Source organism: Mollisia scopiformis (assembly GCF_001500285.1).
Source record: "Mollisia scopiformis unplaced genomic scaffold LY89scaffold_22, whole genome shotgun sequence".
Lineage (NCBI taxonomy): Eukaryota > Fungi > Ascomycota > Leotiomycetes > Helotiales > Mollisiaceae > Mollisia > Mollisia scopiformis.
In genome coordinates, this window is record NW_017263602.1 from 843,717 (window position 1) to 856,530 (window position 12,814).

At 47.0% G+C, this 12,814-nt stretch overlaps 7 protein-coding genes across 7 annotated transcripts; 3 read left to right on the plus strand and 4 right to left on the minus strand.

Moving 5' to 3' along the window:
• Nucleotides 1-411: 411 nt before the first annotated feature.
• Nucleotides 412-1,803, plus strand: LY89DRAFT_653844 (uncharacterized protein). The gene is made up of 2 exons (XM_018212271.1): nt 412-649; nt 708-1,803. The coding sequence occupies exons 1-2, from the start codon at nt 470-472 to the stop codon at nt 1,755-1,757; spliced, it is 1,230 nt and encodes a 409-aa protein (XP_018066474.1). The 5' UTR covers nt 412-469; the 3' UTR covers nt 1,758-1,803.
• A 278-nt stretch (nt 1,804-2,081) lies between these two features.
• On the minus strand, nt 2,082-4,933 carry LY89DRAFT_722492 (putative dicarboxylic amino acid permease). Its single transcript, XM_018218737.1, has 6 exons — nt 4,266-4,933; nt 4,111-4,207; nt 3,960-4,061; nt 3,549-3,852; nt 3,400-3,498; nt 2,082-3,350 (listed from the first exon to the last, which is right to left on the minus strand). The coding sequence occupies exons 1-6, from the start codon at nt 4,466-4,468 to the stop codon at nt 2,428-2,430; spliced, it is 1,728 nt and encodes a 575-aa protein (XP_018066475.1). The 5' UTR covers nt 4,469-4,933; the 3' UTR covers nt 2,082-2,427.
• A 447-nt stretch (nt 4,934-5,380) lies between these two features.
• On the minus strand, nt 5,381-6,498 carry LY89DRAFT_222442 (uncharacterized protein). The gene is made up of 3 exons (XM_018205964.1): nt 6,447-6,498; nt 5,731-6,158; nt 5,381-5,674 (listed from the first exon to the last, which is right to left on the minus strand). Exons 2-3 carry the CDS (start codon nt 6,070-6,072, stop codon nt 5,489-5,491), a joined length of 528 nt encoding a protein of 175 aa, XP_018066476.1. The 5' UTR covers nt 6,073-6,158; nt 6,447-6,498; the 3' UTR covers nt 5,381-5,488.
• LY89DRAFT_222441 (uncharacterized protein) lies at nt 6,499-7,236 on the minus strand. The gene has a single exon (XM_018205963.1). It carries the CDS (start codon nt 7,093-7,095, stop codon nt 6,637-6,639), a length of 459 nt encoding a protein of 152 aa, XP_018066477.1. The 5' UTR covers nt 7,096-7,236; the 3' UTR covers nt 6,499-6,636.
• A 261-nt stretch (nt 7,237-7,497) lies between these two features.
• Nucleotides 7,498-8,456, plus strand: LY89DRAFT_222426 (uncharacterized protein). The gene has a single exon (XM_018205961.1). It carries the CDS (start codon nt 7,759-7,761, stop codon nt 8,191-8,193), a length of 435 nt encoding a protein of 144 aa, XP_018066478.1. The 5' UTR covers nt 7,498-7,758; the 3' UTR covers nt 8,194-8,456.
• Nucleotides 8,414-9,256, plus strand: LY89DRAFT_222434 (uncharacterized protein). The gene has a single exon (XM_018205962.1). It carries the CDS (start codon nt 8,719-8,721, stop codon nt 9,202-9,204), a length of 486 nt encoding a protein of 161 aa, XP_018066479.1. The 5' UTR covers nt 8,414-8,718; the 3' UTR covers nt 9,205-9,256.
• A 1,142-nt stretch (nt 9,257-10,398) lies between these two features.
• On the minus strand, nt 10,399-11,223 carry LY89DRAFT_624569 (uncharacterized protein). Its single transcript, XM_018211047.1, has 4 exons — nt 10,963-11,223; nt 10,857-10,912; nt 10,659-10,807; nt 10,399-10,589 (listed from the first exon to the last, which is right to left on the minus strand). The coding sequence occupies exons 1-4, from the start codon at nt 11,145-11,147 to the stop codon at nt 10,542-10,544; spliced, it is 438 nt and encodes a 145-aa protein (XP_018066480.1). The 5' UTR covers nt 11,148-11,223; the 3' UTR covers nt 10,399-10,541.
• Between the last annotated feature and the right edge of the window lie 1,591 nt (nt 11,224-12,814).

Sequence of the window (12,814 nt, forward strand, 5' to 3'; positions counted from 1 at the left end):
CCTCTGTACCACCACACTGTTGATATCAAAAGATAACGCAAGTTGCCTGAAATCAATGCGGGTGCGCTAATTCCCCTGTCGGAATTTTGGTGTACCTTGCAGATCATGGAGATATCGACGACCATTCAATAACTCCGATTATCACTCAAACCAATTCAATATACTTCTTAAGCAGCGAACATAACCTGTCAGATTTCACTTTAAATTTTGAAATCTCTACACACTCAATTGTTGAATTTTGCTTCAAGTGAATTTAACCATGCCACAAGCCACGATGTCATCGTTTTTCGGCACCATGACGTCGGTCAACGCTCAATTTAGGAGCCTTACCTCCGTACAGAGCTTAGTAACACCAAAGAAATTCTACTTCAATTGACCAAGGACTTCAACTACTTTCTCAATCGTCCTCAACTTTTCTCAATTCTAATTATTCCTCAACCTTTCTCGTTCTCCATACTTTGAAATCACAATGCTAGCCTCAAGAACTACCAGAGCAGCAGCTCGCTCACTACGAGCTCCAGTGCGTGCAAATGCACGACAAATTCGCTTTGCAAGCACCGATTCTACCTATTCATCCTCATCCTCCTCCTCAGCAATCAACTCCCAAGCCGTAATCGGCGGCATCGTAGGCGGCAGTCTCGTCTTCCTCGTAAGTTCCCCCAATACCCCCTCCTCCCAATTGACTCAAACTCATCATCCCCTCACAGGCAGGCTACGGCTACTACCACACCTCAGGCGCCAAAACCTTCGTGAACGCCGCCCAAAAGACCAAATCAGAACTCAACAACATAACCCAAAAACTGTCCTCCTCGGCCCCGGAACCAAACCAAGCCCTCAAATGGCTGCGCTCAACCGCCACCTCGTACGCCTCCTTCATCCCGGGCGCGAAATCATATGTCGATTCCGCATTCAACGACCTAGAGAAGATCCAAGCCAAGCATGGAAAGGAGGTCGATGATATTGTCAACAAAGCCTACAACGACCTCAAGGACGTGAGCAAGAAAGGCGGGGTGGATATGCAGACCGCATCTAAGAGCTGGACCATCATCGAGGAAGCTATTTCCGAGCTCGGGAAACTGAGCGTTGATTCCGCATCCGAGATCCTGGACAACCATCCCAAGCTCAAGGAGCAAGTTGGCGGGAACCTAGACCAGCTGAAAAGCATGGCGGATTCCTACGGGCCCGAAGCAAAGAAGGAGCTCGAAGCTACGTACCAGCAGATCAAGGATGTGCTGAAAGCAGGCGTGGGTTTCGACACCGTGGACAAGATCAAGAAACTCGTGGAGGAAAAAACAGAGAAGGTAAAAGGAATGGGAGACGAGGCCTGGAAAAGGGGAATCGAGAGCGCGAAACCGTATCTCGACAAGAACCCCGAGATCAAGAAGATAGTCGAGGATAATAAAGACGCTCTTCGAAAGGGCAACGTAGCTGAGGTCCTCAAGAAGATTTCCGAGGCTCTCTATAACAAGGATCCGGAGAGCTTAAAGCAGTACATCAAGCAAGCGGGCGAGAAGGCGAAGCAGAGCGCTGGTGGGTTTGATATTAGCGGCAGTTTGGAGCAGTATGCGAAGATGATTCCGGGTGGAGAGGAGATCTTGCCTAAGTTGAAGAAGTTACAGGAGGTGGCGAAGAGTAGGGGGGATGATGCGGAGAAGATTCTTAAGGGCGCGTATCAGGATGTGCAGGATGTTTTGCAGAAGAGGACTAAAGAGGTCGAGAGGTTGGCTGAGGAGGCGAAGAAGGATGCTAAGAAGTAGGGAGAGTTGGTTGGGCTGTGAAGCATATGGCGGCGTTGAGTGTTGGTAAAACTGTACTGTATGAATTCAGAAGAAATAATGGTTTTGAGAACATGATTTGGTGCCGCTCTTGGTTACTGCTGCAAATGGATCTCTGCGGTGGACTTCAAAGCGAGAAATGAAGACATTCTCAAGTAAGGTCCAAGTTCAGCGCGAATCGCGCGAGTGGCGCAAATTGTGCAAGATGTGATAAATTTTTACTTATTTTACCTTCCACAGAACAAACTCTGTAAATCAAAGCGAACCGCCCAATCTAAGCTCGGCGTACACATCGATGGTGTTTTAAGCGGGTTCAAACTGACCAGACTTTCTCATCATGAAGATTCAAAAAGTGAACAGACATTATTTCATGCTCGAGATTTATATTCTGAATGCCACATATAACTGCCGGATACTTCACAGGCGAGGAGTCTAAGTGTTTCTCCGTGTGGAAAAAGGTAAGGCATATTAATCACTGGCATTCTGATCACGAGTTACATAGGAGCAAAGGGTGTTACAAGGTAGGAATCGGTGGAAAGCTCGAAACATATCATTAGTTGTCTAGAGCAGACCGAGCTACCAACTATTGCAAATCTATCATAGCAAAACTGTCAATCAATGTCCATCCGGAAGATTGAGCAGCGATCATCAATCAGAAGAGATTGCCAACCGTGAGTCGATAAACCTTCTCTAACTTCGTCTCTGGTCCTCCCTTCTTCGCCGCCTCGGCAGCAAGGTACTCAGCCTCTTCAGCATCGATTCTTGCCTTGCCACCATACATATCTGCTGACTCGGGCTTGACGAACTCGCTCTTCATGATGATCTTGTAGCCCACAAACATGATGATGTAAAGCGGGATTCCAAGGTATGTGGTGACGAACGTGTTGGTATCAAAGACCGGCTTCGTGCCTTTGGCAGCTGTTGCCTTGTATGCGAATAGTGCGAAGCCTTTGAAGAATGCAATCAAGATACAAAAGATCAATGCACCAACTGATCCCCACATCCCTAGAGGTGATACATAGGCTAATGCCGAGTTCGGGATACCTTGAGCACGACGAGCACGCACAAAGAAGATGTGGGAGATGAGGATGGAAATCCAAGTGAGAAGGCCGAACATGGTAACCAAGTTGACAAAATAACTGAAGACGGTGTATGAAGCTGTGTTGACACCTAGGAAGGCGAGGAGACAGAATGCTACCGAGAGTGCAAGAGCAAAGATTGGAACTCCGCGTTTGTCGGTGTAAGTGAAGATGTGGGGTGCCTTGTGCTCGTGTGCGAGTCCGAAGAGAGTTCTAGACGCAATGTAGAGATCTGAATTGGCAGCAGAGAACACGAAGATCAAGACACAGGCGTTCAAGATACCAGGTAGAACTTTGATGCCGCTGATCTGAATTGCCACTACAAAGGGCGACGAAGCTGCTGTGGCTCCACCATTGGTAGAGATGCCGGCCTTCAACTCAGGGGAATTATATGGCACAAGCATTCCAAGGAGGAAGATGAGAAGGACATAGAAGAGGAGGATTCGGAAGAAGGTCAACTTAATAGCCCTAGGAATGACCTTTCTTGGGTTGGCGGCTAGAAAATTGTAAGTAGTGGAACTTCTGGAAGTCTGCACTTTACTCACCTTCTCCTACTGTCACACCCACAAGCTCAGTACCAAGATACGCGAATACAGCGGTGGTAAAGGTGCTCCAGACAGCCAAGAACCGACCTGCACTACCAGCTGTGACGCGTGTTAGTGCCATCCATACACTTGAAAACGATCTTACTTACTGAGAATATACTCATGGAATGCACCTGGATTCTTCCAGTATTGAAATCCGGTTGCATGGTGAGATGGTCCTCCTCCACAGGCAAGAATGAGACTCAGTAAGATCAAGCCGAGAATGACAGTGACCTTAATGGAAGAGAGCCAGAACTCAAATTCACCGAAGAACTTGACACCAAAGTAGTTGATGCATACAATTACGACCAAGAAGACCGCAATGAAGACACCAGGATTGACTCTGTCACGGTCGATCCAATATTGGATCACGAGTGAGGCAGCAGTTAAGTTGTTCGGAGTGACAATGATGTACTGAGGATTCTGTTAGTAAGGTATTCTTCAATACAGGCCGATCTATAAGTTTGGGAGCAGTGTATCATCTTCTAAATTCTTAAGAAGAATTTGGCCTTTTCACGAACCTTGAACCAGTAATTCCAACCAAGGCAAAAACCCAGAGCCGGATCAACGAATCGGGTGGCATATCCAGTGAAACCAGAAGGGAGTGGAAGCCAGGAAGCCATCTAGTTGTGTCAGCAACATGCTGCACCATTTCGGACGAAAACGATCTACCTCTCCCAGCGCAGCCATAACCAGGAAACATAGGAAGCCGACAATGGTGTAACCAATGAAGAGAGGCGCGGGGCCAGCTTGAACGAGTGACTTTCCACTGTATTTCTTGTCAGCTGGACGCGCCCTTCGGCTGTCATTCAAAGAGGAGGACTTACGTTCCGATGATCAGACCAGTACCGATTGCTCCGCCGATGGCAATCATAGTAATCTGTCTGGCCTTCAATCCACGATGGAGGTGGTGATTGGAATCCTCTCTCGTGAGGTCGTCGGCACTACTGACATTGACATCCACATCTTCACGGATGGGCTTCTCACTGTTGGGTCCCGAAGAAGGATTGTAGGTGTTGTGCGTCTCCATTGTTGCGTTTCTGTGTTGAGATCGAGATGCAGAAACGCGGATGAAAGGCACGAACTGAAGGAAGAAAGGAACGTGAGGGAGAGAAGAAAAAAAGAAGTTCAGCCTCGCGTTGTGAAGTCCTAGGAGTAAAAGGAAACTAAGGCTCGCTCTCCATATCCAAAAACCGCAAGCGCGTCCTCACGATTCACGTTACCCTCACCTTCACCTTCCCTTTGTGAACAACATTGGCATGTTGGTATCTTTTGCCCAGATCTAAAAGCGGGGAGCATTTCTTGGCACCCAGAAGACGCAATCGTTCAGTTTTATGTGTGATTTGTCTGTGGAGACGAATCTTTGACTAAACCCTGCGTTCATCCAAGGCGCTAGAACACTTGAAAGAATTCCAAGATTTCTTTGGCCAATTGTGTTGCACTCGTGGTGGCAACATTGAGCTTGGCATAGGCATCCATACCTTTTGATGGCATCTTGGCCGTTGATAAAAGATAAGAAGTAATGAATTGCTGGAGAAGAGATTTTTTGAAGCGGGGTGTGACAGCAAGGAGCTATGGCCGAATGTGGATCAGACCGTGCCTTGATTGGGTCAATCCCGGCATCACTTTCTTTGGGACATTTGATCCCCGGGTTATTCGAGGGTTTTATCTTTCTTCTGTGGATGAAGATATTCGTACTGTCTCTCAGGCTCTTGTCTTCCATTAGGAGCCCAGCAACTTATTTGCGAGGCAGACGGGTCAGCACCAAAAGTCTACCATGTGCTTACAGCATGCATGGTAATGGCGGCCGACAACAAGGATGCTGCTTGGCTTGATTGCTTGACAAGGATGGAAGATATTGGTGAGCTTTGGTAGAACGACTCTTTCCATAAATGTACGAAGAGACGATTGAGCATCATTCCTTTCCATATTATCTGTCCTCAATTGAAATTCTGCCTACAATTTCCCATCAAAACCAGATGCATTCTACAATTAGCAGAAAAAACAGTCAAGAAGATCCCCCTCACGTCATTCAACAATCTCCTCTTGTCTAAAAGTCGGCAATGGCAGTAGCAAAAACAGCATCAACCTCAGCCTGAAGAGTAGCAATGGAAGCAGTATCAGTAGTATCAACCTGGGCCTCGATAGCAGCAAACAATGCATCAGTGTCGGTAAGCAAATTCTTCACTGCGCTGAGTACAGTGGATGTGTATCCAGCTGAGGAGATAGTGGAAGCCTGAGTCTCTATTAGTCATGTTCCGGAGTTCCTTTCTGTGCTTTGCTTGATCTTACCTTGGCATCCAAATCAGCCAGGAGAGTAACGATGTTTGGGGTCAGAGTGGTAATGGCAAGCAGTATCTCATCAGACTCGGCACTGGTGAAGGCCGTAGATGAGGTAGTATCACTTGTAGCGGTGGTGATGGATGACTCGAGAGAGTCGACTGTGATGGCAAGAGCGAGGGATTGGAAGAGTCCACCAGTGTAGGCAAGGGCGTCATTGGTTAAGGTAGAGACATCCGAGCTGATGCTGGAGATATCTGAGAGAACGGTGGCGGCTGTTCGCTTGGCGACTGGAAGAGCGAGAGTAAGGGTGGAGGACAAGGGGAGAGGAACGATGGTGTTGATGAGCTGCATTTTGAAGGAGTGCAGCTTTCTGAATGATTATGTGATTGGATGTATAAAGAGATACTTGGTGCGTGCGGAGGAGAGATGTCTCGAGTCTCCTGGCCTGAGTTATATACTTCTTCGATAGGTACTGAAGCTCTTAAGAGATGTCCACGTGGTGATGAAGACAACTGAGAGAAGAAAGATGCCCGAAAGATTGCAATCCAGGATGAGCTGCCGAGGTTGAACTCCCTTGATGAGTTTTCCAGAACTGTATTCAGGCTTCTGATCACAGTGGGGAGGGACTCGCCTTGGACACTACGTCCGTCTCTCAGACTGTGGACTAAGTCTTCAATGTGTGGTTTGCTTGAAATCTCATTGGCTCTTAAATTTGGGATACTCACAAAGCTAGGCAATGCCTCCGGAATGAATGTCGAAGTCGGGGTATGCTGTAGGAACAGTCGTTGGCAACACCTTGTTGACTGAGTGGAGACAAGACATCCTGCCACAAACGAAGAGACTGTCACATACATAAGCAGAAAGAACAAGCGAAGCAGATGCCACCTCTCCTTGAGATGATGGTTCCCTCCCTGCCTATTGGATCACCTGGTACATCTTCGACATTGACAGCTTGCCAATATCAAGCCAGCAGAAGCGAACGTGGAGAAGGATCCAAAACGTGCTTTCTGAAGCTGATGATGGAAGCTGGAAGCTGCGGGGTAGATTCTGCGGTGAGGATTTATGGTCGTCTAAGTGGTAGGCACGCAACCAGTAACGAGAGCATGCATTAATCCATAGGCTCGAGTAAGCGTTTTTGAGTATGCAGGATGATGAGATCGGAAGCAATGCCGGTGTCTTACGGCAGTCGTTATTGATGCCGGATGACCCCGGATGAAGGATGCATTTGCATTTCTCGGATGTTCGTTTGTGTAGTTCTGAGAATTTGTTGTCCTGAAGACCGAACTTTCCTGTACTATCGACTTCAAAAGTTCTATATGTAGATTCTGTTAGTAACTCCCTCTCAGCTGTCCTGAAGACGGCCCTTCTTTTCATTTGTCGAAGATTGTGCTCTGGTGATGGTATTTGGCGGGGCCGTCTGGTAACGGCGTAAAAGCTTCAAGAGAACACCGCATCGGCACGATCCATTGGAAGGGTCTTTTCTCCGATGCACAATCGTGCGTGATGACATGCATGTCACCATTGATGGACGACTGAGAAGCGTTGCATCCGAACGTGGTGGCTGTGTAGCCGGTAGCCGAAATTGATTGAGCTGTTTGACGGTGGATGGTCTGCTCTTGAACGTGTCCGAAGCTGGTCTCGGAAGGATGAAGGAATCATGCCCCTCCTCTTGAAGCTTTGTTTGGCTCACTCAGAAGAGTCACTTGAGTGCGGGAGACTGGATGTTCCTATCCAGACACCTATCCAGACAACGAGCACAATCCGTCGTGCTCAAGATTCTGGACTCTCACGAGTATCAGCATACTCAAATCAGTCTTTTGAATAGTTACCGACTCAAGAGAGCAGGTTAGAAGAGGAAATTTCGAGAACGCGTGCCAGTTGAGGGCAAGTCTGGCTTTCTGCGCTCTGAATCTCTGTGGGTTTCCGTACAGCCAGTACCTGCTGCATATCTCTGCCATCAAGATATCAGTATTTTCGTCGCAACAGAACATTCAGTCTAGCTTCATCCATTCGTTTCTGTCCTTAATCGAAAGCTCAATGGCCTCCGCCGAAAGTTCAGGGTCTCTTCACAAGAGATTAGGCAGTACTGCAGCACCTCCACAAGCCAAGCGTCAAGCACCACGTGCCTCAAAACCAGAACCTCAATACGTGTACATCGTCATGGTAGAGTCTATGCTTTCGTACGGCGAGTCTAGCTCGGACATTCACGGCGTCTATGCTTCCGTTCAAGATGCCAACAATTTTGTAAAGAAGTACGCCTATGAAGAATACACTCAAGCCGAGGAAGTTACTCGCGGGACCAATAGCGATGGGACGGTGTTCTGGTCTTCTGAGGATGTGGGCGAAGGGGACAGAGCTGAGATCAGGGTTCAAATCATGGAGGTGAAACCTGTTGGCTCGGAAAAAGAGCGAGAGTGGGTTGATGGTGAAGATGATGGCGAGGAGGATGATGAAGAGCAAGATGAAGATTGAATTTGTCTCCTTCCATTTCGACTTTTTAAGTTATCATTTGCAATTTGCATTTTCTCTTTCGTCGCTGTTTGTACTTCAGAAGTTTTCAGTGAAGAACAAAATAACATATCTTCTGTTATAGCATTTCACGTGCAATTGCTCTTCCGTTACGAATTTATCTTTTCCATTTTGAGGGCTTCAGCTTGGAGTCAAATCATCTTGCGTTGATCAAAACATCGTGCGGCTCTGAGACTTACTTTTATTGGCAACCTGACAAGAGCATGAAACGCTTCTTTTCGAGAAATATGAGCTCTTGAAGTGGACATGGATGCTTTTGCGCTAGTACAATACTGTGCATGGGAACTGATCAATGTGATCTGTTCTTGCAGCTTGGGCAGCACTAGAGCACCGTATCGTCACCCTAGCCTAGTCTAAGTCATCCCTGAATTCCTGGCAACTATCAAGAAGAAGGACGCAACACATCACTCATCCACCCAATTTTTGCTGTAATTACCTCTGTCGCAATTCAAAAATCAAAATCTTCACATGTCTACCTCCAAAAAAGTCCTAGCAGAAGGCTCCCATAAAAGATCTAGCAGTACAGCCGAGAACAGCCAGCCCCAGCCACCAGTCAAACGTCAAGCTCAAGAAGCAGAACCGAAGGTGGAACCTCAATACGTCTATGTTGTCTCCGTAGATGGATTCGATCGTGGTGGTAATAACATTCCCGATATCTGGGGTATCTACGCAACTGTTAAAGATGCCAATAATACTGTAAAGGATATTGTCAAGGACAAATATGGGGGAACCTCCAGTTACGACAGAGACATTGACGAAGATGGCCTTGAATCTTGGTCTTCTGATGACACAGGGTATGGGGAAAGTGTATGGGTGCACACCGAGAAGAAGTTAGTGGAACCTGCGGGGTCGGTACCGGATTGTGAGTGGGAAGACCTGGAGGACGAAGAAGATGAAGATGAAGATGAAGAGGAAGAGGAAGAAGACGAGGAAGACGCCCAGGAGTCGGAGTGAAAGAAACCCAAAGGTCAAGGTCTGTGCAGCTAGTTTCTAGCACGGCTTTGCTGACATTCAGTGGACATAATCGTTTTTTCTTTCTGTTCAAGAGAGAGACAGTATCAGAACGTATTCTGGAGAGGAGGTGACTTATCTATTCCTAGATTACTCTGTGAGAATAATAAAAGCAATAATTTCGCTGGAATTCTCCAAACCCCAAAAATTTCAAGATCAACTGGACGTACAAAAAAGAGATGGTCATTAAGGACGTGATTGAGGGCCTACAAAAGCCTCTATGCTTGCTTCGTTCTCTGTTATGTTAAGTCCAACAACCCCTACCCTAAATCAACTCTAGTGAAACCGCAATTGTATGCATGCACAGCACTTTTCGTGCTTTTTCGATTCCGTTTACCGCTTTTGAAGCATGCCGCATTTGCTGGAGATCTAGTGCTTCGGTTGGCGCATGTTTAGACAAGGTCCTCCTAGCAAAGTACTTTCTGTCATATTAACCCCAGATCTATCACTTTGCACAAAAGCAATTATCGAATTCACAACCCCAAGATCCTTTCTATATATGAATCAGAGTTTCCCACAACCATTATGTCCTCAGACATCAACCTTGAAGCTTTACATACCCAATTGAAATCTTCGAATTGCATAACCCCGAACTTCGCAATGACTCAAACAAACCAAACCAAAAGCTGGATCGATCCCCATAGATCTAGATTTGGCAATACGACAAGAAATATCCAATTTACCTCCAATACCGAAACGTCAAGTCCAGTCCACATCCACTACAACCGCACCTCATTTCGTCTATGTGGTCCGCATCGACGGCCACGACAACAGTGGAAATGATGTCCCACAATTTCGTGGCTTATACACCACAATCAAAGACGCAAATAATGCGATAAAGGCCATAGTGAACCAAGAATTCAACGACATTATGGTATACGAACGGAAGATCGACGAAGATAGACTTGTTTCGTGGTCGTCAAATGATGTTAACGGACGATACAAATATGTGCATGCAGAGAAGACAAGGATTGAGGTTGAGGGATCGGTGCCCAATTGTGAGTGGAAGCAGCCTGTTGAAGTTAAGAATCCTTATACATATGATTACAACGTGGAGCGGGACTGAAGAATTGCGGGGGCGTTTCTGATAATGGGGAATTGTATTTGGTACTTAATGATGAGTCTGGTTGCTCACGAATAATTTTTGAGAGCATTTTTCTGTGTTATGAGTGAAATCTGGTTTAAGAAACTATGCTCGGAAAAACGACGTGAGTCAAACTCAACGGCTTGTTTTTTTGTCGAGTATCAAGAATAAGATTTCCTCCATGCATGGAAGTTGCTCAAGGAAACTTCTCTCTGAAAGCACACTTGAATGGCCAGATTTGGACCTTTACCATCTCATCAGTATTGCTTCTTCATGTTGTACGTAAGAATGGATAATGGAAGATCAAACCCACCTTCTCAAGATCCCATACACCTTCCTTGGCATAGATATCCCCCTTCAAGATCTCCATAACCTCTTCCTTCGAGCTTGCCCATGCTACCACCGTACTACCACTGATCTTCAATCCCTCTCCCTCCTTTGGAACCTCGTCCAACAGTGCTCCTACTCATCATAAGCTTTCATGTTCACGTTCACAAGGACAAGTACTCACCGCCCGTCTTAAAGAACCCTTTCTCCATTGCCGTCTTCAGCCCCTCGAAATGCTTTCTATGCACACATCAGTCTGTTTTCATTTTCGCCAGGAATGGGGCACATACGGTCTAACCTCCATCCTCTTCTCCAACTTCCCCGGCACATCAGGAATGATTACCATCCACTCAAACTTCTCTGGAGCCGACGCCATCGTTCTCAGAAATTGATGTCTAGGTATGAACTTGAAGCTTCTCTGATGACGGAAGATCCGGGAAGAAGATTGTAGGAGTGACATTTGATTAGATATCATTGAGGGGTGGTGGAGAGGGAGAGCTAGGTATGTGGGACCGGCTGTAGTGAGTAGTGGGGTTGAGTTCAATAGCCGCACGCCCTTCGCTTGATCGGTGATGTTGATTTATTGCTTGTTTGGTACTAGTCCAGTGTGGGAGTGATACCGACACGATTGGATCATGTCGGAGAAAATATACATTGAACTAAGTCTTTCAACAGCATAAGTTCGTCCAAGGATGAATGGGCTATCTCTCCGAATTCCCAGCATAATATTCATCTACACAATGACAGATTTCCTCCATATGCCTACATTTTCCAAAAGGTCCCCTACGACGACTGGAATGACTTCAGCAGAACTACTTCTATTGGCAGCGTCTTTGCTACTAAGTGCGACGCCAGCAACTGAATTTGGAGCTACCGTGAGATGGATGGATGTGAATGCGACATTGAGGTTATCAAGGAGACAATTTGGGATGTTGGATCTCAGCCTGTGCAAGACTGGGGAAGAGAGAGGAGAGCTTTGCGTAGAGCCTGTCCATTCTGTTGTATTATCCTTGAATCTAGCTTTTCTGAAAACAAGATTGAGAGATATTCAAGAACAAATTAAATTGATGCAAGGTTTACCTAACGAAATGTGGTTGGATAAGTGATCGTGATGTTAGGTAAATTAAATTGGAGCACTCTCCATTTGGTGACCTCTTCCCACCAGCATTTCAACAACTCAAATCTCGACCAACAATCACCCACCCTCCGCACCTGCCCCAAATTCACCTACCTATTGAAATGAACTCATCAAGAAGTCCCGTGAAAAGCTCGCGAAACAGACACGAGCACGCACAGACCCGCATGATTCCACTTTCGGCGCGTCTCCTAGGCGACATCTCGCGTCTAACCTCATCTCATCTCTTAAAGAGTCCATTATTTCAATACTCACTCCTCAATCAGGGCAGATAAACATACATCAAAAGACAAACATCAATTCAATATCAAAGACTCATATCCCACCAAAAAGTCTCCCTTCCCAAAATCGAGAATACCATTAAACCAACCTCACTCCAATACTCACCATCAAAATCGACGATACCTCACTCTACCACCTACTATGAATCCCTACTTCCCCTCGGCCTCCACCTCAACCTCCAAATCCCACAAACGCGTCCTGAGCACAACATCCACCACCACCGCCTCACCACCCCGCAAACGGCCCTCCCCGTCCCCAACCAGCACCTCCGTCCCCGCACTCTACATCGTCCTCCAAACGCACGGCCCCCAAGAAATCATCCACGGCATATTCACCAGCTTGCAAGACGCTAATGCGGCGGTCTCGAGGGTGAGGCTCGGGTATGGACTGGGAGGGGAGTGGAGGGCGGAGATCGTGGGCGGGGCGGTGAGGTGGTGGATCCGGGGGGAGGTGGAGGTGGGGGTAAGGAGGGTGGAGGGAGAGTTGGATAGGGAGTGGAGGGGGGCGATGGAGGGGTTGAGTTTAGCGGAGGATGTTGTTATGGGGGAAAGCTAAGGTTTTTGCTAGATGGTGGATTTGGGACTTTGGTGGTGTCGAATCTGGATCTCGTCTGAATTTTGGAGAAAGGTTGGGATATTGAAATGGCCTAGGTCACTGATCAGGTCAGAGACTTTGATCAAAGGTGGGTGATTGGAAAGACGTCAAGCCTTGAGGACCGCTGGGAC